The following is a 25,000-nucleotide window of genomic DNA, read 5'->3' as shown; positions in this document are numbered from 1 at the left end:
ATAGTTTAACATGGATTCTACACCATCTACGGGGAAAATAAACCTAGAGAACACGATTAACCATCTCTGTGGCCTTTGACAATAAACCTGTTGATGAAGCAAAACGTTTAATTAAGAACACGAGCTAATCTAAGTAAAAAGTTTTGTGTGGCGAAGCATGGGAACAGGCCCTCCGCAGCCCTACCCAGTGCTTATATCCCAGGAAATTCCATTTTATTCCGGTAAAACCAGTGATAAAGCTGGAATAATTATAAACATACTGTAAGGCCTGCCAGTGATGTAAGATTCATGTCGATGGAAATACCTCGTTAAATATCACGTCATATTAATTTATTTTCCAAAGGCTACGTGCTTGAAGAGACAAATTTTTATCTATGGAAATATCCAGAATGACATCACTAGAGTAAATATATAAACTATTGGTAACTCTTCTGATGGTGAAACACGTGTAGCATTGAAGATACCGTGTTAAATATAGCCGTGGACACACTTGCTGAAAAGAAATAAGCACTGTCTTCTCTTTCTCTCTGTTTCTCTCCTGGTGGCAGATAACAATCAATCAATCAATCGATCAAGCAAATCCTCGTGATAAGATCAGGAAAAAAAATGCTGACACAGTAAATCGCATTTTTAAATAGGCCGGAACAAATCAGCGTGTTTCTGCAACACAATATAATCAAACAATTAGTCAATCTTAATTTGACGAAGTCTAATACAACCCAGTGCACCATCCCTCGTTTTATTTCACCAAATAAATAATGAAGATGATATCAGTAATAGAAAATTCTTCCATTGCCGACACTCCAAGAATATCGTCTTGAATTACCGAGACTCCTGCATTCATGTGAGAAGCTGCGTCTAAATACTAACATCCAGCAGTGAAATCATCAGGAAGCTTATTTAATTTTGTGTGTGCTGGTATTTAGACAAACGGGTCATCACATCAACGAAGGAAAATAACTGTTATTCGAGACTTACTATCCTCTCCGTGACTCAATGATGCCTCTAGTGGCAAACTGTCCCACAATAAGAGTGAGTGGGTCAGGAAAATGGTCCGTATTCAGAAACGCTTTGCTCTCTAAGTATGATTATTTTCAATGGTCCGTATTCAGAAACGCTTTGCTCTCTAAGTATGATTATTTTCAAAGACTACAGAGATAATTAGTCGAGTTCTCACGAGCGTTTCTCCTGTTAATAAAACAGAAACTTGTTAATCTGTCACGATAATCATAGAAGCATCCTTAAAAACCAGTGTAACTTCAACCAAAGCCTTTTAAAACAAGTAGAGGTGCAGCGAAGTGCTTCAGAGTACGGGTCAATGTGGACTTGACACACGCTTGGTGGCTACACTTTGCTGCAAACGCTGACCCCACCCAAGTGATAGAGTTCAGTGTGCTATTATCGTAAATGCGACAAGTTTCCAGTCTCGCACTTCACTGGGTCACGGCACCGCCAGCCATTCCACGCTGCGTAGTGAGAGGATGCAGCACTGCCTCCCTTCATCGGCAAGTGAACGCGACTTTTCTTTCACATGTATAAATCAAATACGAATATAATACACACGGAATTTAATTCTTAAATATGCAAGAGTCGTCTGTTTCCAATGTAAGGCGTAGAACATAAGATGAGTAAATATAAATGAGAAAAAGAAGTCTATTTAAGTACTGATATAAATGACGTACAAGACAAAAATAATCTGGAATAGTCCGTTTTTAGCTCAAATATGAAATACATAGAATAAAAAGGTAATATATATATATATATATATATATATATATATATATATATATATATATATATATATATATATATATATATATATATATATATATATATATATATATATATATATATATATAATCGATGATATTTTGTGGAAAACATTTTGAAATACATTTACATAATACAAACGAAAAACAATGGCTCAGCAAAAATTTCTGCAAAATTAAACATTTGTTCCCAAGGAAACAACGGACTCCAGCCATACCCAAGACGCCTCAAGCCAGAACAGAAGGCGTGGTTAAGCCTTAATCCACCAACAATGGCCTCCTCAGCCGACAGAAATGAGTGGAGAAAGTCTGAGAAGTCTTCGTTCGCCCTGCTGTAGAGTCACTGAGGCTGATGATGATGATGATGTGAAATGGATGGCCAAAGTGATTCAGTAGATTAATACACTGAATGGAATCTGTTCTCACTTAAACCTTTAACTAATGAAAGTATGGAGCGTATTCTGAAACACTTTTGACCAGAAGTCTATTACGCTTACTATTTCACTTCAGCATTCGTACACAAATTTACTAAACCAAAATAAGACAACATCTAGTTTAAGACTTTAACTTCGTAACCCCCATTCCCTCGCCCTTTGCTGCCAATCTTGTTTTCAGAATTATTCGCTAACCTTGCACTACAACATCAAGCTGGGCAGAACCCGCTATCACTCAAAGGATAAGTAAAGTTTCAGTAAAATCTGAAACCTGTCGCGAGAAAGTTAATCAAGGAGCCACACCCACTTTACGTTAAGCTCCCCAGGCAGTGAAGCAGATCACGCTTTGACCTTTCTGGACAAACTTCTGAGGACCTTCCAAGTGGCCGCCTAACCTAACGTGTATCCACCTGACGGTCCTTTCCCTTGGCGCAACGCCACCTCACCACAGCTCAACCCCTCGTCAGCCTCTGCCTCCTTACATACCCGTTTTACTTTCATCTTCGCTGGCTACTCTTCAAGGTCGTGCAGCTTTTTATTAATTAAAACTCGTATTCCCAGAGGAGGACTGGAGATGTATCGAGAGAGAGAGAGAGAGAGAGAGAGAGAGAGAGAGAGAGAGAGAGAGAGAGAGAGAGAGAGAGAGAGAGAGAGAGAGAGAGAAAGAGAGAGAAACAGTAAAGGTTAGAAGAAAGGGAATTCAAGGTCATACATATTCTCTCTCTCTCTCTCTCTCTCTCTCTCTCTCTCTCTCTCTCTCTCTCTCTCTCTCTCTCTCTCTCTCGAGAAAGAGAGAGAGAGAGAGAGAGAGAGAGAGAGAGAGAGAGAGAGAGAGAGAGAGAGAGAGAGAGAGAGAGAGAGAGAGGAGATACAGACGTACAGAAAGAGCGTTTTCCAAATGGAGCATTAAACCCTGAAATCACTACCTGAAGACAGGAATAAATCTGAAGAAAAATATGATATATCGGTAGCAAAAGGTCGGGACATTACGTGCTTTACTCAATCCTATACGAGTATGAGTTATTAAGTACGTAGGTGAATGTAAATATGTAAATACACAATAAATACACAATTACCTGCATTCAGACAGTCCAGGAGAAGCAGAGCACCCCTGGTGCAGGAGTCCGTGGTTGTGATTAAGGGCAGACGGAGGAGGACGCTGGGCTGCGGGCACACAAGGCTCACAGGCAGATCACCACACCGGGTTTTGGTGAGGAGCTGCCAAGTAAAGGTGGTGAAGATCAAAATGGTGATGTGATGGCAGTGACGAAAAGGAATGAAAAAAAACAGGAATCAAATCTGACTGGAACCCTTTCAACTTTCCTTTTTTATAGAATTTTGCAGCGAAAGAATGGCTATTAAGAAGTTTTTTTTTTTTATTCTTCAGTCAGTCTTCTTTATATGAAAAAAAGAAAAGCATACACAAAAGACAAGAAAAGCAAGATAAAATTTTCAATTAAAAGATTAACAAAAACCAACATTACCAGTCTTAATTATTCATCGGGCTACTGGAGGTGTAAAACTGTCTGCGTGATGGTATACCTGGTGGCAAAAGTCCAGGAAGTGATCCTCAACACACACACACACACACGCATACACACACACACACTGCATGCAGGGGTGAAGGTTACAAAGGACAGGTGACACCCCTCCTCCCCTCTTCCCCAGCAGACTACCAGGAATGCGAGGCCCCCAAACTTTCACTCTCGCTAGAGGTCATCCAGCTGTCAGACACCGCCAAGGGGCAGCCAAGGGGCCATCTTCATTGCTAACAGCCATTGATTCCTTGTTGCATCAATGTTTCGTTTTCTAAATTCTATTGTCTGACTTTCGTTTGTTTAGTCTCGTCTTATCTAATTTCGTCTACAATGTCGTTTTTTTTTTCACAAAAGTGACAGACTTTTACATGAAAAGAAAAAAAAAATGCAAGCCTACTATTCTCTTCTGTTTTCTTAACATATAAATTTTCTTATTGTTTTTTTTTAGTTTGATCTTTTAGTCCATATATATATATATATATATATATATATATATATATATATATATATATATATATATATATATATATATATATATATATATATATATATATATATATATATATATATATATATATATATATTATCCGTCCATGTATGGAGTATGCCTCACATGTCTGGGGGGGTTCCACTCGTACTGCCCTTCTAGACTGGGTGGAATCAAACGCTTTTCGTCTCATCAACTCCTCTCCTCTAACTGACTGTCTTCAGCCTCTCTCTCACCGCCGCAATGTTGCATATCTAGTTGTCTTCTACCGCTATTTTCATGCTAACTGCTCTTCTGATCTTGCTAACTGCATGCCTCCCCTCCTTCCGCGGCCTCGCTGCACAAGACTTTCTTCTTTCTCTCACCCCTATTCTGTTCACCTCTCTAACGCAAGAGTTAACCAGTATTCTCAATCATTCATCCCTTTCTCTGGTAAACTCTGGAACTCCCTGCCTGCTTCTGTATTTCCACCTTCCTATGACTTGAATTCCTTCAAGAGGGAGGTTTCAAGACACTTGATATTCATCAATTTTTGACCACTGCTTTGACCCTTTTATGGGACTGGCATTTCAGTGGGCATATTTTTTTTTATTGGATTTTTGTTGCCCTTGGCCAGTGTCCTTCCTGCATAAAAAAAAAAAAAATACAGTATATTCCTTTTATTTTCTTTGTTTCCCTAAGAAGTGAGACAAACTTTCCGGGTATGCTTTATCCGTACTTTACCCTTATGCATTACTGTGCGGTAAACAGTGCCTTCCTCCACAGTACTGGGCCAATCGTGCCCTCCGGAAGGCGTGCAGTACTTCCCTGACAACGAGCAGTGCGACAAGTACTATGAATGCAAAAATGGTATAGGATCTGAACAGCTGTGCCCCGACGGTCTCCTTTTCAACGACAAGATCACTGACGGCCGCTATCCTTGTTTCTATCGTCCCGAGGTAGACTGCGGCTCCAGGTCCCGCACACGTGAGTACCAGTCGTGATTGTGTGTTTGAATGGTGTCTTATGAGTGGTATGGAGTACGCAAGACATAGGTGGTTTTGTGCGGCACGAGGATGGGTGCTGAGGCCTGGTGGAGCGGATACTGGTTCACGCCACACCCTGAACACTTCGGCGGCATCTGTACAGAACGAAGCCACGCCATAGAGCTACAAATAAAAGACATTTCCTTCCCATCGCAGAGCCACCGCAGCCAACAGAGCTCTGCCTTCACCAGTGGGGCTACTTTGGTTCTGGGGACAGCTCACAGTGCGGCTTCTTCTTTAACTGTGTCAACGGCGTCGCCTACAAACAGAACTGTCCCAACGGCCTCGCCTTCTCGTCAGCTACCTACCGCTGCGAATGGCCCGAGGAGTCTCCTGACTGTGACGCCGCTGGTAAGATACGATGCAAGCATGAAGTCTGCCTTTGCATTGAGTCAGGATGCGAGTTTGAGGACAAACGAGATGGCCTGTAGCTGAAGCATTAGTACTGTCAAAGACAGTCATAATATAATATAGAATATTGTAATACAAAATAATACAACATATGATATAATACAGTTTCATATAAAGGAAACAGAATCTCTACATAACTTTTAAGTTGCAAATGCTGGTGAATTTTTCACTTCAGTGAGAGATCACCAAGGGTTATTCACTGTGGTGCTGATGCTCCGGGTCAGGTCTTGTCCCTTTACTAGTAACATATTTTAGGAAGAGACATTTGTATTGATATTTATCCATTACATAATTTATCAACTCTATCCAGATTTCGCCAGCGGAAGAATCAGTGATTTTATTAAAAGATCACACAAAGTTTAGACTTTGTGTGTTATCATCTAACTTACTCTTGTTACTTTGCAGCTTTCCTGGGCTTCTCATGTCCCCCTGTGACTGGCAATGTGCTGCTCAGTGGTTACACACAACACAGGTCACAAAGGGACTGCCGCGAGTACTTCATCTGTGTGAACGGAAATCCTAGAGTGCACTACTGCCAACTGGGTCTCGTGTATGAAGAGGCGACCCGACAGTGTGTGGACCCTGACTTAGTACAGGGATGGTAAGTAATTGTCACCCAAAGTGTACATTAAGCCTGTGGGTATTTTGTAAGGTGACACTGCCTCACCCTAGTAATGTCAAGGCACTTTCTTTTAAGTCTTTAAACACAAAGGAATTAAATACACAGTAATACTGGATAATATGCTTGGTCCACGATCCATGCACTGTGGTTACGCTATCTAAATATTACCATCACTTTCCTCTCCCTCAGCCAAGGTTACTACTCGCCCGAAGAGCTTGCGCTGTACCGGGAGCAGCGAGAGAGGGAACGCATTGCTGCTGAGAGGAGACAGGAAGAACTCCAGGCCCTGAGGGAAAAGCTGGCAGAGCGAAGAAGGCAATCACAAAACTAAATCTGCAGTAGTAGGGAGTCTGCATGGCAACACACACACACACACACACACACACACACACACACGTCACTTCACTTCTACTCAAGCTCTTCATAAGATAACTGACTCCGCCACATCCAAGCTAACACTGGTATGTAATAATTGACACTCCTGAGTTCCATCCCACAAATTACGAACATATGTAATATCTTATGACCCTTGCCTCAGTTATTTATCCTGGATGTGAACCTTTCCTATACAGCACTGGTTTGCGCGGCATTAGTGACTAATGTAAGTAGGTTGGCGAGTCTAAAGGGGGTGTTCCTAAATTTACAGAGCAAACAAAGGATCTTTATCACATCTATACCACCATGCTTTTCATGTGCAAGTGCTTTTACTGTCTGCCATCAAGCCTTTAAGTTTTCACCTATGTGTGTGTGTGTGTGTGTGTGTGTGTGTGTGTGTGTGTGTATATATATATATATATATATATATATATATATATATATATATATATATATATATATATATATATATATATATATATATATATATATATATATATATATATATATATATATATATATATATATATATATTCTCATTGTAAACTACAAACAGTACCTTCATAATTACTATGAGAAGCTGTACACGCTTCGAATGCAAACAAATATAAATATACACAATATGAAAAATAATTTCATCGCTGATTTAAGTTCAGAAGAGTATCAAAAAGAATTTAGTGGGGCAATGAACAATTCACTTAACTTTACTAACACATAAGGCTGAAAAGTAGCATAGGGTTGAACGAGTAATTGAACATAGCATTATTTGATATAAAAATTATTTTTGTTAACAGCTATATACAAACCCTTTCAGAGGAATCAGCATCTCTCTCCATGACAAAACTGTAATGAACTGAAATGGTTGCACATTCCTTCTGACAATATTTCTTTTAAGTATTTCTGTATCCATGACGTCATTTTGTTATGCATTTTTTTCACATGTAACAATAAAAAAAACATGTACAAGTTAATGTATCATGTGTTTTTCTTGCTCATCCTCTACACCCGAGTAATTCACTAAAGTTTTGAGAATAATGTGCAGGACTCACCTTCACCAGCTACAGCATCAAGGAGACATCTTAAGCCACGTCCACACTTGTTGCATTTCCATGTATTGTATCATCATTGCGTATCACCTAGTGATACAATACGGTGCAACAGGGTATTGTACCCACTTGTTGCGTATCCGCATGCTATATCATCGTTCCGTGGTGCAACAGTATCATCCAGTTTCTTCCTGACACATCTGCCGATGATCCCATTTCCTTTGGCAATTTCTTCCCATGCATCTTGCAGTGCTTATTGAAGTGATGAACATGTTTTGGGTTCCAAATCACATCCCTCTTCTGGTAAGATTCTATCAGATGTATGACATCCACCTTACTCCACTCCATTTTTTTTTAAGTACCTAGATAGTTCTTAACACTAAAAATACATATATTATATATATACATATATATATATATATATATATATATATATATATATATATATATATATATATATATATATATATATATATATAATGACGATCACAGGCAGTCACACACGATTAGCTACAACTATACTCGTGATCGTCCGCTACAACAAGACTGAGCGTGCAATGGAACAATGCCACGCTTCCCGTCCACACAAGGATAGATGCGTTGCGTACCATTCCTTTGATGTGACGGCAAAAGACCAACAAATGGTGCATCAAGCCCTTTGCATATCTTTGTATCATATTTTGATACGCAACAGTGCAACGCTTTCCTGTCCACACTGCTACACAATGATGATACGATACGTGGAAATGCAACAAGTGTGGATGCAGCTTTAGAGATCATAGTCCAGTCTATGAGTATGGCTGCACCCATTTTCATACCACACTTTAGGATCCTCTTGATCATATACAGTAATTGCTTCACTTTGTGGGGACTTCATAACATCTCAAGTGCAGCACAAACCTCAGCCTGTCCAGTGATAGCCGAGGACAATACCAAGTGAAGTAATTACCAAGCAGCTGTGTGCAATACTGATTCATCATACATACCCTCTTGTTTGTCTCTTCTTCCTCTTATATCATTAGTACAGTCATCATACATATCCTCTTCCATACCCATCATCATACATACCCTTCTTCCACATCACCAATACTGTCATCATACATACCCTCTAATAAGTCTCTCCTACTAGTAAATCACCGCTACTGCCATCATACATCCTGCCTAATCAGTCTCTTCCACTATATCACCAATACTGTCATCATACATTTCCTATACCTCTCTTCTTTCATATCACTAGTAGTCTCCATAATCATTACTCCTGGCCAAACCAAACAAAGTACCTATACCATACATGTACTTGCAACCAAAAAATCAATCACAGTATTTTTGGGGGACCAGATTACTGCCACCTTTCTAAGAATTACTGTGCCAGTGATCCAGTGGGACTGAAATGTTTCAGTGTCTTACCTTGACTTCCTTAAATATACTCTGGTAGAAAGTATTAAGGTTTGCAGGGTATTTCCATTATTGTAGTAAGAGTTTCACAAGGATTCTGCAACATCAACAAGAAAACTCATAAAAACCAAACTCATCGTCTTTGTGGCCTATGAAAATTTGTTCTAAAACACTAACTTGAAATTCAGTTCAGCTATTCTTTCAAGCATGAAAGAGGTACGTGTTCATACCTGTTTGGTCTACCTATCACCAAGGGTTATATTACATAATGTAAAAATATTCCTATCTAAATCATGCACATATTTGTTAGTATTACATCAAATTCTACTTTATTAATTGACTATTACATAACAAGTCTACACACTAAAAGAAAAAAATATATATTTTCACTTCAGTATGATTGACAAAAAAATTAGCCGGTGCTTGTATGAGGTAATTTTAATAACTAAACATAACAGTGTACAATGTCTTGGGACTATCACACTAGATATTCTGTTATATTTTGGTGTCTTGTGAGTGTTAGGAAGTCTTACACACAAGAGAGACGGTCTCCACTCAAACTTTTACAAGCTACATATTTACAGCAGATACAGACTTAAATACAGTCAATGAAAAAGCATTCGGCATGAGGGTTGTATAATGCCTCCAGTAGCTTCTTGTGCTGGTACTCACTCCCAAGCCAAGCTGGAGTGAGCAGCTCAACACACACACACACACACACACACACACACACACACACACACACACACACACACACACACACACACACACACAGTGGCAAATTCATGACTTTCCTTCAAACAAGGGTAAATTTTACCAGAGGTTAATGAGTAAGATCCATTTTATATCATAGATCAATAAGTATCATGTCTAATATATATCTTCTATTTTCATATTACCACAGCCAATGGTCTGCAGGCTTGATACAAGTGTCTACTGAATGTTAAAGAAGCAGCAATCAGAACCACATCTTATGCTATCTGAGCTATGATATCTCTGAGACATGTTCAGCATTATCATTGGTGTTAAGAGCCTATAGCAAAAATGCACATCCAAGAGAATTATTCTTCAAATATATATTCTGAGGGGAGTATTTCATGCCTATTGGAGAACTGCAAGACCAATCAGAAAGCTGAATGATATGGAAAGATTTTTTTTCTTTTTTTCTTTTTCTTTTTTTTTTCTTTTTATCATAAAAGCAACTGGTATAGTTGCCTGAGCATTTCATTTCTTCCCCCCACATTTATACATTCATATCTGTGTCTATGGTTAGCAGTAGTTGCCCAATTTCAAGACCATCATCAAATTGGCTTTCTTTCCTCTAGGCACCTTGATAGTCTGTTAAATAAATCAAGTCGAAGGGTGCCGCCTGCGGTCACCTGCATTGAGGTTTGTTTGTGAAGGTCACTGCTGTCTGACCAAGTGGAGAACACAACCAGCTTTTTTCCCCAGTGTTTATGATCTGTTCTCATGTGAAGTCCCAGTGCCTGTGTGGATAATGCCAATTCCCACTTTTATATTATGGTTCTGAAATTACCTCATACTTTTTTTTTATTTGGGAAACAAAAGTGGTTTTCTGGGGCACTTGCTCTATCAGAGGGTGCATCTGTTCCTTATGGTGCCATCTCTGTATGCACGCACATGTGTGCGCACACACACACACACACACACACACACACACACACACACACACACACACACACACACACATATATACAGCAGTATGGGTGTTTGTCTAGGACCAGAAATTTTGGGAGGAAGATGAGAGGGATTGGAAAGCTTCAGCTTTCCTCATTTGTCCCTCTTCCTCTCCCTCTCCATCCTAGTGAACACTGGCTGCTAAGAGCCACACAGGAGATTATCTAAGCCATTACCGAGCACAGCTGGGCGTGGCATCCCTGCACAGCAAAGGATATGCTTTATTACATAGCTCCTGGGTGGGTCAACAGTGCAGCAGGCACGTGGTGGGATAGCAGTGTGGTGACTGTGGTGCACACAGCCACTTACAAGAGCTCCATCCACATGGTATCGCAGCTGCCGGGTTTTGCTGCTCCTGTCATCTGTGACAACGGAGGGTGTGGGGCTATGGTGGTGTGGCCTTGATAAAGAAAAAAAAGGCAACTTCATGATACTATCTGAATAAATATGATATGTGGATGGTTATGTGGAACAAATAATCAAGTGCACATTTGATGTGAGTAATTGCCTCTGCTAGGCTGGTGGGATTCCTCACACTTGTTAATACTGTGTGTGTGCATCACTAAAACAACCTCATCCCTGGAAGCATTGACATTAATGTCACAGCAGGATGGAAAGCATTTGGATGTGGCATAGACACACTCAGCCCAACGCATGTTCTGTCACTGACAGACACAAGGATTCAAGGCGGTCGGTGATGTCATTATCGGCCGGGTCAGGTGAGGAAGGAGGCGGCCCAAGGTGAGAAAATGATGCCCGAGGGGAGAAGTGCGGCTCCAGAATGGTCCCCGATCCTCCAGGGAGACGCAGGTCTGCACAGCCGCCAGTGCCCAAGGCAAGGGAGGTGGAGGGAACAGTAGTGGGTGCAGGTGGTGGGATGGGGCCAGAACGAGTGGGACCAGACAGAGGCAGCTGATGGGGCCGAGAGGGAGCAGATCTCGTCCGCTGCAGAGTGATGTGAGGCCTCAGCTGAAGAAGGAACAGTGCTATACAAGCAATGCGTCCCTAATGATAAATCTGACAAGCAATTCTTTAACTTTGATCACTTCTAATTCCTGCCTTAAGAACATAAGAACATAAAAAAATAAGGGAAGCTGCAAGAAGCCCCCAGGCCTACATGTGACAGTCCCTGTATTTTCTTGTCTTCTGAATGTACTTCAATTTGTAAAATTCTTCCAACACTGGGCTGATGGCAATTCTTTCCATGTGAGAGAGAGAGAGAGAGAGAGAGAGAGAGAGAGAGAGAGAGAGAGAGAGAGAGAGAGAGAGAGAGAGAGAGAGAGAGAGAGAGAGAGAGAGAGAGAGAGAGAGAGAGAGAGAGAGAGAGAGAGAGAGAGAGAGAGAGAGAGAGAGAGAGAGAGAGAGAGAGAGAGACTCGTATTTTCCATATTGGTCATGATGATAACCAATGCTATGATTTCAAGCCAAAACTATACAATGCTATGATTTCAAGCCAAAACTATACAATGCTGTGATCTAAAGTCATATTCTTTTCAGTCTCCTTAGCCCCTGGTGGGTAAAGATATGAGTCCACAGACTATGGCATCATAGTTTAACTGCCATGTGTTTCTTTATATACCACATGATGCATAAAAGGAGTGGCTCTGGTTGTGATGAACTGTCAAACTCCATTCTGATCTAAAACTTGGCATATCTAATGAGATCAGAATCTTGCTCCTTCTGCAAGATACAAATCTGTGGCCTCAAAAATTATATTCTGCAACTACAAATCTACAAATTTCTTGAAATTTGTGATCAGCAAATACACACAAACTATTTGCATTAATTTTCAGAACTGCAATCATATTTTCATTATATTATCAATACCTATTATTAGAGAATTCATTAAGATAATACTTTTCATGAACAAGAGACTAAATATCCCCTGTGGTCAATCACCTGCTACAGTTATCCCTTGATATTCAAAGCTTTAAGTAGCATGACTAAAAAATGGTGAGGTAGCCTACAAATAATGGTAAACTAAAGGTTGGGATATCAGTGGGTTTCGTTAAGCACTTCTTTTTACACCCACAGTTCTTGCTATTCATATTCTTATCTCTCTGATGGTTTGTGTATTGTTCTTGTATCCAGTAATACTACTACTATTTTATCACATACATCACATTCAACATAATAAGAATTCTTTGCTGTAACTTGTCACATTTTTTTTTTCTTTTTATTATACATGATGACTAAGATATCACAATATATCCCCCTTACAACCTAAACTTCAATCTTAAATATGTAGTGTTATATATTTGACTTTCCTACAGATGGTGCAAGTGTTGTTATCCTAAGTATTACTGAAAATTTCATCAAATGAATAGTGAGGAAAAGATCCATAACTTGTTAGTGACTAAATATACATCCTGAGCAGACATGCTTCCACTACTGTCTACATCAACACTTTCCCTTACTTCTACTTATCAACACTAACTACTTATAACTCTGTGCAATACTGACAAAATGGACCCTGCCAGTCACACTCACCTCTGAGGGTGTCTCCTGTAGTGAGGGCCGTTTGGCAAGGAACTGCTGAGGTGACAGAAGACCTCCCACTCCAAGAGAAGGAAGGCCTGGAAGGCTGTTCCGTGGACTCATTAAGCCCCCTAAGCTGGCAGCAGCAGCAGCAGCAGCAGCAGCCGGTGGGAGAGGGAAGAGCTGATGGGGCTGGTGTGGAGGAAAGGCCTTGCCCCCCACTAGGAGCCCCGTGGGAAGGTGTGCATGGCGCTGCCCACCCACCCTAGGCACTCTGAAGGATCCACCCAAGAAACCATCACCGCTGTACTGCTGACTCCACCTGCAGAATAACATGAACATGCACTTGAATAAACAGTAAATAGGTGTGTGTGTGTGTGTGTGTGTGTGTGTGTGTGTGTGTGTGTGTGTGTGTGTGTGTGTGTGTGTGTGTGTGTGTGTGTGTGTGTGTGTGTGTGTGTGTGTGTGTGTGTGTGTGTGTGTGTGTGTGTGTGTGTGTGTGTGTGTGTGTGTGTGTGTGTGTGTGTGTGTGTGTGTGTGTGTGTGTGTGTGTGTGTGTGTGTGTGTGTGTGTGTGTGTGTGTGTGTGTGTGTGTGTGTGTGTGTGTGTGTGTGTGTGTGTGTGTGTGTGTGTGTGTGTGTGTGTGTGTGTGTGTGTGTGTGTGTGTGTGTGTGTGTGTGTGTGTGTGTGTGTGTGTGTGTGTGTGTGTGTGTGTGTGTGTGTGTGTGTGTGTGTGTGTGTGTGTGTGTGTGTGTGTGTGTGTGTGTGTGTGTGTGTGTGTGTGTGTGTGTGTGTGTGTGTGTGTGTGTGTGTGTGTGTGTGTGTGTGTGTGTGTGTGTGTGTGTGTGTGTGTGTGTGTGTGTGTGTGTGTGTGTGTGTGTGTGTGTGTGTGTGTGTGTGTGTGTGTGTGTGTGTGTGTGTGTGTGTGTGTGTGTGTGTGTGTGTGTGTGTGTGTGTGTGTGTGTGTGTGTGTGTGTGTGTGTGTGTGTGTGTGTGTGTGTGTGTGTGTGTGTGTGTGTGTGTGTGTGTGTGTGTGTGTGTGTGTGTGTGTGTGTGTGTGTGTGTGTGTGTGTGTGTGTGTGTGTGTGTGTGTGTGTGTGTGTGTGTGTGTGTGTGTGTGTGTGTGTGTGTGTGTGTGTGTGTGTGTGTGTGTGTGTGTGTGTGTGTGTGTGTGTGTGTGTGTGTGTGTGTGTGTGTGTGTGTGTGTGTGTGTGTGTGTGTGTGTGTGTGTGTGTGTGTGTGTGTGTGTGTGTGTGTGTGTGTGTGTGTGTGTGTGTGTGTGTGTGTGTGTGTGTGTGTGTGTGTGTGTGTGTGTGTGTGTGTGTGTGTGTGTGTGTGTGTGTGTGTGTGTGTGTGTGTGTGTGTGTGTGTGTGTGTGTGTGTGTGTGTGTGTGTGTGTGTGTGTGTGTGTGTGTGTGTGTGTGTGTGTGTGTGTGTGTGTGTGTGTGTGTGTGTGTGTGTGTGTGTGTGTGTGTGTGTGTGTGTGTGTGTGTGTGTGTGTGTGTGTGTGTGTGTGTGTGTGTGTGTGTGTGTGTGTGTGTGTGTGTGTGTGTGTGTGTGTGTGTGTGTGTGTGTGTGTGTGTGTGTGTGTGTGTGTGTGTGTGTGTGTGTGTGTGTGTGTGTGTGTGTGTGTGTGTGTGTGTGTGTGTGTGTGTGTGTGTGTGTGTGTGTGTGTGTGTGTGTGTGTGTGTGTGTGTGTGTGTGTGTGTGTGTGTGTGTGTGTGTGTGTGTGTGTGTGTGTGTGTGTGTGTGTGTGTGTGTGTGTGTGTGTGTGTGTGTGTGTGTGTGTGTGTGTGTGTGTGTGTGTGTGTGTGTGTGTGTGTGTGTGTGTGTGTGTGTGTGTGTGTGTGTGTGTGTGTGTGTGTGTGTGTGTGTGTGTGTGTGTGTGTGTGTGTGTGTGTGTGTGTGTGTGTGTGTGTGTGTGTGTGTGTGTGTGTGTGTGTGTGTGTGTGTGTGTGTGTGTGTGTGTGTGTGTGTGTGTGTGTGTGTGTGTGTGTGTGTGTGTGTGTGTGTGTGTGTGTGTGTGTGTGTGTGTGTGTGTGTGTGTGTGTGTGTGTGTGTGTGTGTGTGTGTGTGTGTGTGTGTGTGTGTGTGTGTGTGTGTGTGTGTGTGTGTGTGTGTGTGTGTGTGTGTGTGTGTGTGTGTGTGTGTGTGTGTGTGTGTGTGTGTGTGTGTGTGTGTGTGTGTGTGTGTGTGTGTGTGTGTGTGTGTGTGTGTGTGTGTGTGTGTGTGTGTGTGTGTGTGTGTGTGTGTGTGTGTGTGTGTGTGTGTGTGTGTGTGTGTGTGTGTGTGTGTGTGTGTGTGTGTGTGTGTGTGTGTGTGTGTGTGTGTGTGTGTGTGTGTGTGTGTGTGTGTGTGTGTGTGTGTGTGTGTGTGTGTGTGTGTGTGTGTGTGTGTGTGTGTGTGTGTGTGTGTGTGTGTTTTCACAGAAACTGGCAAGTAACATGAATCTTTCTATAGCCAGTATATCTTACCCAGAAATGTATTTTTGTGAATAAAAGCTTACATAAAAAATACTGGTTGTCAAAAATAAACATCAACACAGGCTTTTTCTAATTTGAATAATGTCCGAATCTAGACCTGACAAAATCTAACACACAAGAAAATCTATTTGCAGATCACAATCACTCAAACTGGAGACTTCATTCCCTTATCTCAATACAGAACATGACAATGACCAAACACTGTGCACTCTGCAAATTTCTACACCAAACAGAGATAAAAAGTTAAATGTAATAAATTACATAATAAATTCCATCAAATGATCAATATGCAAGTCAAAAATCAGTTGCTATTGATGGTCAGAAGTCTGTTAATGTACACACTATTATCCACTATGTTAGCATTTTTCCTTTATCTTAACACTTCTAGCTTGGTGATAATTTTCCAACTGACAGATTTTGGGAGATGCCAACAGATCCAAAAGCTTAAGATTGTGGGAAAACACTATTCATGGTGAATGTGGAAAGACTTTTTATTTCTGACCACAACTTTACATTTTGAGTGTTGCAAGGGTCCACCATAGGTTACATTACATTATGGGCAACAAAGCAAATCTAATGTAAGTGCAGCACTTGGGCAGTGAAGTGAATGAGTCACTGACCTGCGGTTATGGCGAGTATCCTTGGTCTTTGGGGGCAACGGGTGCCAAACACGGATAATCTGTTGCTTCCATGACTGTAGCCGCCTGATCTGGGTGGGAGTGAAGGCCTCGTGGCTGACACACTTCTCCACCAGACCCAGGAAAGCACTCACACACTCATCCTCCAGCCTGACACTCACCAGTAGCTGAGTGCACACTGTAAACCAGGATAATGAACATAAGTATTGTGGCTCTTCTCAAATTCCTATTCATCCATGTCTGGGTGATCAGTCATGAGCTAGAAAAAATCTTGCAGTGTTTTAAAAGCAGAGAACTTTCTTCATATAATTTCCTGTATTCATTAATAAGCTACTTAACAAACATCTTCAATACCTAACATATATATATATATATATATATATATATATATATATATATATATATATATATATATATTTATATATATTCATACATGATTTACACACTTTCACTCATTTGTAAAGTCTTAAGAGAAGTGTAGAAATTTTTAAAAAAGGTAATAAAAATAATTTACAACAAGCACTTTCCCACATAAACAATATAAATGAGCAAAGAATGACTATTCAAAGGATAATTCAATCTCTTCATTTGATTGTTCTCAAACTTTGATAAACTTCATTTCTGCCACCTCATTTGTGGGAATGGGCTACGAGAAAAAATAATGGACAGTCCATGTCATTAATTCAGGTTGGTATACAGATAGTTATTTTCACAGTTAACTCAAGAACAGCAAAAAAAACAAAAAAATCAAATACCAAAGCCCCTTTGTATGTGCCAGCTAGCATTGCTGCAATGATTTTTCTCTTCTTTACATGGTTATTGATTTGTTACTCAACATTAAAAAAAACATACAGCATATATATATATATATATATATATATATATATATATATATATATATATATATATATATATATATATATATATATATATATATATATATATATATATATATATAAAGAAAATAGATATGCTTTCAAGTTCTTCTTAATGGAAGCCTTCACCATTAACACCATGATGATTTCAGACTGACCTTTGCCCATGACCCGGGTGAATTGGGACGGGAGGTCATTCTCTGCAATTGAATTGCCACTCTCTGACTCCAGTGAGGATGGTCTTGGGGCTTCCTCCTTCAGAAGCTCTCTCTCCTCTCCCCGCAAGGAACACATAGAGGAGGAGTTGGAAGTAGAGAGGGAGGAGGTGGTGGAGGGTGTTGCAGTAGCAGAGGAGGAAGGGAAGGATGAAGGAACACTAGCAGATGATGAAGAGGAGACTGGGAGGGATAGGGCAGTGGTAGTGGTGGTAATAGTGGTTGTGGTGGCAGAGGAGGGGGGTATTGTGGTACAGTCCAAGGTAGTGGAGTCATTTGCTTGTTGCTGTTGTTGGCTAAGATGGTGGAGATGGGATGAAGCATCTCCTGGAGGGTTGTATGGGGGGAACGGGGTCAAGATGATGGCTTTGAGTTCATTGAGGCAGGACAGCAGGTGACCTCCACTCATCACCTCCTGAAAATACAAGATGATCCACATTTCAACTAACTATTTATTTCAACATATCTTATTTATACCAGCATCCTATGTGTCCTCCTACTGAATACTAGGCTGTATTCACCCATTATATTAACCAATATTATCATAAGTAATTATAAGCCATGTCACCTTCCCAACACCTGTCCTCACCTTCTCAATCTGGACTAGCTGAGTGTGCCGCTCCTTCAGTTTGTTGATGGAGAGGACAATTTTGTGTCTAGCTCCCTTGGTCACTCCCTGGGCCTCCAGTGTGGCCTCATCCAGTGCCAGCAGCTCCTCATAGGTCAGGTTGCACAGCAGTGGAGAATATTTATGCAGTCGCAGTGACTTGAGCCACACACCTACATCTGGTGCAAAATAACACAACAAATTTATAACATTTATCTTTTTCATGCTAACCTCTAAGAAAATTCTTCTGACAGATGATAGAAACTGCATTTTATGTAAACATAATTCAAGGTTAACATCCTCTTCAGAAAAAGCATTTTACTTTCTCAGTTTTTCTCTAGCTATTCCATGTTAGTCCAACATCCACATTCTCACCTCTCATGCCAGGGTGGGGCTGGCAGGCCTCCTCAGGGTTGGATTCACACCCAGAGGAGCGCGAGGAGGTAGCCGAGTTGTTCGGGGACTGTGGAGCTTCACTGGGAGCTCCTCCCACTAGTCCAGTAATTCCCACACTCCCACACCAACCCACATCATCCTGGGAATAGCATATCATCCAGTGGTAAAATACTTCACTTGAGTTTATCCTATATTACTTTCTACACTTATATATCCTGTAAAGCCATCTCTTATGTAAACTGCATTTTATAGATCTGTTAAACTCAGAAAACCTAAATACAAGAGAGAAAAAATCCTCTGCCTTTGTAGCTACATCCAAGCAATGACCATTTTCTCACTAGCATGCATGTGACTGCAAACAATGATACTAATCTAACCGTCAGTATGCTACTGTTTATATCATAACAATATTAACACAGATAATATGTACCTTACCCAAATAGCTACACACCTCAAACTACACACACACACACACACACACACACACACACACACACACACACACACACACACACACACACAAAAAAAAAATAAATAAATAAATATTTTTATGCCACAATAACTACAGCACTAGACAATCTTCTTCCAACCAAAGGAATGACTAATCTGAAAAAAAGAAGCCCAAGAAAACAGTACTAAAACAAATACAAATTCCCGGATCCAATTCACAGGCCTACATTAAAAGACTCTGAGTAGAAAAGTAAGCAGTAAATGTCATATGGGGAAGCAGGGTGGCAGTAAGAGCAAGGATGTTTTCTTCTTGAAACACTGGAACCAGGAAGGTCAAAGACAGAGGTACCCCTAGATTTTCACTGTACTCATAAATATACTTATAAGAATATGCACACAATCTATGTACATGAACACGCAGTGTCACCCTATCATGCATTTTCACACAAAAACACTGAATCCAGTGGTAAATAACCTATACTAGAAGTAACAATATTTTTTTTATTTCCACTCTATTAAAATCTATATTTTGTGAGGCAAAGAGCTTATGGCATACCAATTTCTTCCAATGCTATGTTTTTCTCAATCCTAATCTATACATTTTCTGTGAACACCACAGCCAACTATTTTCCTTCATTGCATTATATTCAGCAATGCTGCAGGTACCTCAAGTAAAAAGAAAAAAATGAAGTAAAGGAATATTGCTTGAAAAATAATAAAACACAAGATGATAATTTTGCATTTTGCAAGAGAATACAAGGAATGCAACTTGCCAATGTTTCTGTCAACAAATAATTTACACCATGTAATAAAAGGAATGCTAAATAAAAATCTCAGCAATATAGTGTCTGTTCATAAAGCATAAACAAACTTATGTCAGTTGTGGCAACAACTGTGTCATTGTGTTTCCCTTCCTTTACCACTTCAATCTCTCTATTCCACCATTACCACTTGCCACACTTTAAAAATTCTAAGAACTTAAATGTCTAGAAAAAAAGCCTCTGTGTAAGGAACATTTTCAAATACAATTAATATTATCTTTCATTTAAGAAAATCCAGCAACTTATCTGTGCTGGATACTTATGGATATTTCCAAATTTTAAGTGCCACAAAGAGTGGAACTTTGTGTTATATCATGAGTTTCTCGCTGACTGGAAAGGCCACAGGCACAAATATCCTGCCTTTGAGTTTGGCAATAAGCCATAATACCTGTTTCTTACAATGATGCAGGGGAAGGCATGACTGGTAGCACAAAGGAAGGTTCAGCTAAGCTCATCATACAATGAGTCATATGGTCACCACATCCTAAAGTAGGCCCCTCAGATATGCCCAGATAATCAGGCAATAAACAATACCTTGGAGGGGATACACAATGCTCCTGTTACATTTCCCAGCAATTCTCAGGAACCTCCACGACTGTAATTACTCAAACAAGCTCCTGTCTGTAGTCACTCACACTCAAACTTTCCCAGCTGACAATTATAAAAGTAGAAACTCATCCTTACACCCAAAGCCCCAATCACAGACTGGTGCATTAAAGGACAGACAACAGTGGGGTGGTTTCTGTTCCCTATCCCAAATCTCACTTTTAAAGAATACACATCAGACATAAATGACATCCAAAGTAAAGAAAAAAACAATCCTAACAATAAAACACATATAAATGAAGCACAAAAAATAACTGACCCAGGGAGCAAGAGCAGGTGACCAGAGGGTCTTGGTCTGAAAACAAAAGCATGTAAAGTTAGGAAAAAAGTCAACACAGAAGAAGGATGGAAAGGAAAGAGAGAGAGGGGTACTGAAGTTCAAAATATATAAACAAGAATAAAATTCATACAATCATACTTTCTCTCTAAGACTTAAAAATAAAAATTAAAACTTTCACTAAACACAGTAAAACCTCTCCAAGCTGGTATCCTAAGTCAGAATTTGCATTAAGCCAGCAAGACTTCAAAACATGCATTAAAAGATGCTTTCATGAATTACTTCATTGTGCCACACCCAAAAAAAGTCATAAAATTTGAGTCATATCCTTATTAATACAAAGCTAATATGAACCTAACACAGCATTACATGACACCTGACTCATCGCATTATCCTGGCCAAACCTGAAGAGACAAGAATTACCATTTTAGGTATATGTCATAATTATGCCAAGTTTTTTCCTATAAAATTGTGCTGAGGAGCTGTTTTACAAGTACTTAACACTTCACTGCTAACAATATGCCCTCCTCAGTATATTATACATCTTGATCCTCTACAGTCATAAATTTCCACAAGCATAAAGATGACAGTACACAAATGTTGCTAAGAAAAATACATATGTAATAAATGGAAGGCATCATCATTTAAACACACACAGCTATGGTTAGAATCTAAGTAAACATAATGCATTCACTTTAAGTGTGTTTAGAGTTTTCCCTTGATCTTAAACCCTCTAATCTGCTATGGATCTATCAACTGTCAGGTTTTGTGAGGAAACTGTCAGCATATCACATGACTTGAAAAATCAAAAGAAAAATACAAAACTATTGGAGGTGAGTGCAGCAGGTTACTCAACTTTTGACCATAACTGTACATACAAATTTTTCACACAGCTATGGTTAGAATCTAAGTAAACATAATGCATTCACTTTAAGTGTGTTTAGAGTTTTCCCTTGATCTTAAACCCTCTAATCTGCTATGGATCTATCAACTGTCAGGTTTTGTGAGGAAACTGTCAGCATATCACATGACTTGAAAAATCAAAAGAAAAATACAAAACTATTGGAGGTGAGTGCAGCAGGTTACTCAACTTTTGACCATAACTGTACATACAAATTTTTCTTTGACCTGACAAATCATATCCTTATGAAAGCATATTTAGCTACACTCCTGTGTAATGTTAACACTGCATCTCCCAACTATTGTCCAGCTGACATCCTCACCTGCCCAGTGTCTGGTGGAAGCACCACTGGAGTGTCACTGGTCCAGCGGGACTTGGAGGGGCCAAGACTTGTCCCACTGTGACTAAGGCTGTGACTGCTGCTACTGTTGTTATTATTGCTGCTGCTAGTGGTGGTGGTGGTGGTGGTAGCAGTGGTGGTGATAGTGGAGGGAAAGCCTGGTGGAAGTACAGATTGCTGTTACATAAGCTATTTATTGTTATGTGGAGAGAGAGAGAGAGAGAGAGAGAGAGAGAGAGAGAGAGAGAGAGAGAGAGAGAGAGAGAGAGAGAGAGAGAGAGAGAGAGAGAGAGAGAGAGAGAGAGAGAGAGAGAGAGAGAGAGAGAGAGAGAGAGAGAGAGAGAGAGAGAGAGAGAGAGAGAGAGGAGAGAGAGAGAGAGAGAGAGGAGAGAGAGAGAGAGAGAGAGAGAGAGAGAGAGAGAGAGAGAGAGAGGGAGAGAGAGAGAGAGAGAGGAGAGAGAGAGAGAGAGTGCCTGAAGTATGATAGTTGTGCCTGCCCCTACTCCATTTTACATAAAAAGTTGTCTAATAATTACTCACCCTCATTCCCCCAAAAGTTTTCCCCTACTTCCCTTTGCCCCCTCGTATTGAGTCCAATATGTTATAAAGTAGAGGAGTCAACCTTGCATAGAGAGTAATCAGATCCCATCCAGCCCCTGTAGTTGATCCATAATAATTTTTGAAACATAATGTTCTTTTAAAGTAAAGTTTGAGTTGTGTGGGGGGCAAGGCGAGGTGCAGCCTGCTTCCTCCCCCTCACCACTCTCCCCACATGAGTCACTGAATTGTATATGGTTATACAATTCTTTTCCAGCAAGTGGAGTGTGCTTGGAGTCTGTTGAGCATTTGCTTATTCCTTTCTCCATGTTCAGGTAAAAACTGAGTGGCAACCTCACCTTTGTTAATCCTTGCAAGAGACCAGAAGGACCTTGTATATGCATATTTGTGCCCTGCACTAGGCTGCACAGAAGATAGCTTAGGGAAGCTGACCCAAGTTAGTGGCAGCTGTGAGAGGGGCTGAAATCTGGTGTCATAACACTATACATTTATCTCTCTCAAATGCTTCAGGAACGTCCCCAAGGAGGTGGCAATAAATGCCCCAGGAATGTCCCCAAGCAGGTGGCAATAAGCCTCTACTAATACTTCTTTCTTACATGTACTCCTTCATTCTATCCTTCCACCTTCAAAACAGCCTTCCTCTCCTATTAGCATCTTCAACTTCACTCACATACACTCTTCATCCTTTCAATATGGCTACATCATCTTAATGTATTCCTTTTCAGCCATTCCACCACTCCACAATTTACACAACTTGTACTGGTGCTCATATCACATCCCTCATGCACATATTCATTTTCATCCTCCCTTCTTCTTACTCCCACATGCCCCTCTCAGATAACTAATTTCTACTCCCTATTCCACATCTAGGTCTCTGATCTATACCAGGGTTAACTCAAGATTTGATGATACACCCAACATTCCAATATCTAATAAACTTGTAAGATATCCACTGATCCAGAAATATTAATGGAAGAAAAATTAATAATTTTACCCCCACCAAGCAACATACCTTCATGTGGGTGGGAGTGGGTCAGGGGGGTGGGGGTGAGTGTGAGTGGGTGGGGGTGGCGGTGGTCGGCGGTGGTGATCAGCCAGACGTTCCTCAAGGGTGCGCAGCCAGTGGGTGAGGGCCCGGCGCTCCTCCACAGTGACAGCTGGGTGGATGAGGGTGTAGCTAAGTAGCTGCCGGGCATTTTCCAAGGCAGTCGACTGTTGGCTGCCTGCTGAGGCCACAGCCTGTGCCAGTACCTGAAGGAAGAAAGAATGCAGGCAAAGTCAACAACAAATACGTGAATAAAAAAATTTTTTTAAATAAGTACATTGGAGAGTCAAAATAAGATGAACCATTATAGATGCAAATACTGCAGTAATTCAGGAACAAAAACGATGTTCACATGAAAACTTGGAAAATGCATATGTAGAAACAATAAGATAAACTGAATTTATGTATAAGAAAGGGACCATTAAGATCATCACTAAGATAAGGCTTGCATGATTAACTTTCATGGTTGCAACTTTAGTGGATTTAGTGGATTTAGAAATTAAAACACATGAGCTAAAATCAAAAATCATACTCAGGCAATATTAGTACCCATCCAAATAAAAAGATACTGCTCCAGATACATTTTCCAAAAAACCATCTAAGCAATATTAGCAGCTATCCTAATCACATTTTCCATTTTTATCCAGACACATTTTCCAAAGAACCACATCATTATATTCCACCTCTATCCCACACAAGAACTATTTTTTTTAAAGGATCTGATATGGATAGTCAGTACTTTATAAGCTGGTGAATGATTATCTTGCTACAGTAAAGATGGATTTCATGGACATAATCTACTATGAAAGTTTTATCAATGAATTACAGAAATAGCCAGCATTCTGCAACTCAAAGTTGAAAGAAAACTGCAATAAAAACATAGCAGAACAATTGTGCACAGAGGTCTTAAAGGCTGCGGTAAGACCAGGTAAGTGGAATGCAAGTTCTGCCAAGGAAAAATATGATAGAAATATGAACTGTCTTCTTGTCTGTACAGTGCCATATTTCAATACTCAACTACTTATTTGATAGGATGTGGCTTCCTAAAAAAAGTAACATGAGTGCAAGCTTAAGAAAAAACTGTGTACCATAAAAATTGCAGCCACAAAAATCACTCATACACAATGAGCCTAAGGGTACTTCCACAGTCTACATGGAGGTGAGCTCAGGTCCATCAAGATCATGTGGCAGCAAGTTGTTTCAGTCTTGTAGACACACCTCTTCACTTACACTCTGGCACTGTTACTTCATGTCTAGTAAAACTTGCACCTCAGTCATGCTTACCAAACCTTACATAGATTTAGTAGCTACTGCTGGATCCCATGTTTAACAATGCTGCCACAACAACCAAGAGACAACCAGCATACTAAGAAAAGGCATGGTGGAGAAACATCATCAATTTTCAACATGCTGCCTTACTGATGGAGAAGTAACATGCCTAAGCTACAATAGACCACCAGCTATTACACTAGCAGCATGTGACAGCAAAGCCCGGGCTCCTCCAATCACA

The 25,000-nt window shown here is 40.6% G+C and overlaps 3 protein-coding genes across 6 annotated transcripts in view; 1 reads left to right on the top strand and 2 right to left on the bottom strand.

The window, feature by feature from the left end:
* Positions 1-7,636, top strand: part of LOC135089199 (protein obstructor-E-like) — an 11,444-nt gene extending 3,808 nt beyond the window's left edge. The window contains exons 2-5 of the mRNA XM_063984537.1: positions 4,994-5,194; positions 5,410-5,604; positions 6,070-6,265; positions 6,476-7,636. Of these exons, the coding sequence (XP_063840607.1) occupies positions 4,994-5,194; positions 5,410-5,604; positions 6,070-6,265; positions 6,476-6,617 (734 nt within the window). The 3' untranslated portion in view covers positions 6,618-7,636. The remainder of the gene's footprint in view (positions 1-4,993; positions 5,195-5,409; positions 5,605-6,069; positions 6,266-6,475) is intronic.
* LOC135089198 (ABC transporter F family member 4-like) overlaps positions 1-9,379 on the bottom strand; it is a 121,550-nt gene extending 112,171 nt beyond the window's left edge. For 3 of the 4 annotated variants that reach the window (XM_063984530.1, XM_063984532.1, XM_063984533.1), the window contains exons 1-2: positions 9,115-9,379; positions 3,280-3,421 (exon numbers count right to left, since the gene is read on the bottom strand). Coding sequence is in view for 1 of the 4 variants with exons in the window: in XM_063984533.1 (XP_063840603.1) it covers positions 3,280-3,285 (6 nt within the window). In the remaining 3 variants the exon portion in view is untranslated. Of the gene's footprint in view, positions 1-3,279; positions 3,439-9,114 lie in introns of those variants that run through there. The other variant, XM_063984531.1, reaches the window with a different exon arrangement.
* A 143-nt stretch (positions 9,380-9,522) lies between these two features.
* LOC135088876 (protein Smaug homolog 2-like) overlaps positions 9,523-25,000 on the bottom strand; it is a 54,386-nt gene continuing 38,908 nt past the window's right edge. Inside the window, exons 5-14 of the mRNA XM_063983938.1 lie at positions 23,463-23,696; positions 22,784-22,892; positions 21,870-22,045; positions 20,629-20,664; positions 18,472-18,631; positions 18,079-18,275; positions 17,433-17,904; positions 16,382-16,577; positions 13,291-13,600; positions 9,523-11,769 (exon numbers count right to left, since the gene is read on the bottom strand). Of these exons, the coding sequence (XP_063840008.1) occupies positions 11,443-11,769; positions 13,291-13,600; positions 16,382-16,577; positions 17,433-17,904; positions 18,079-18,275; positions 18,472-18,631; positions 20,629-20,664; positions 21,870-22,045; positions 22,784-22,892; positions 23,463-23,696 (2,217 nt within the window). The 3' untranslated portion in view covers positions 9,523-11,442. The remainder of the gene's footprint in view (positions 11,770-13,290; positions 13,601-16,381; positions 16,578-17,432; positions 17,905-18,078; positions 18,276-18,471; positions 18,632-20,628; positions 20,665-21,869; positions 22,046-22,783; positions 22,893-23,462; positions 23,697-25,000) is intronic.

Source organism: Scylla paramamosain, chromosome 32 (assembly GCF_035594125.1).
Source record: "Scylla paramamosain isolate STU-SP2022 chromosome 32, ASM3559412v1, whole genome shotgun sequence".
Lineage (NCBI taxonomy): Eukaryota > Metazoa > Arthropoda > Malacostraca > Decapoda > Portunidae > Scylla > Scylla paramamosain.
The sequence above is the reverse complement of the archived record's forward strand: the minus strand, read 5'-3'. Positions and strand labels throughout refer to the sequence as shown.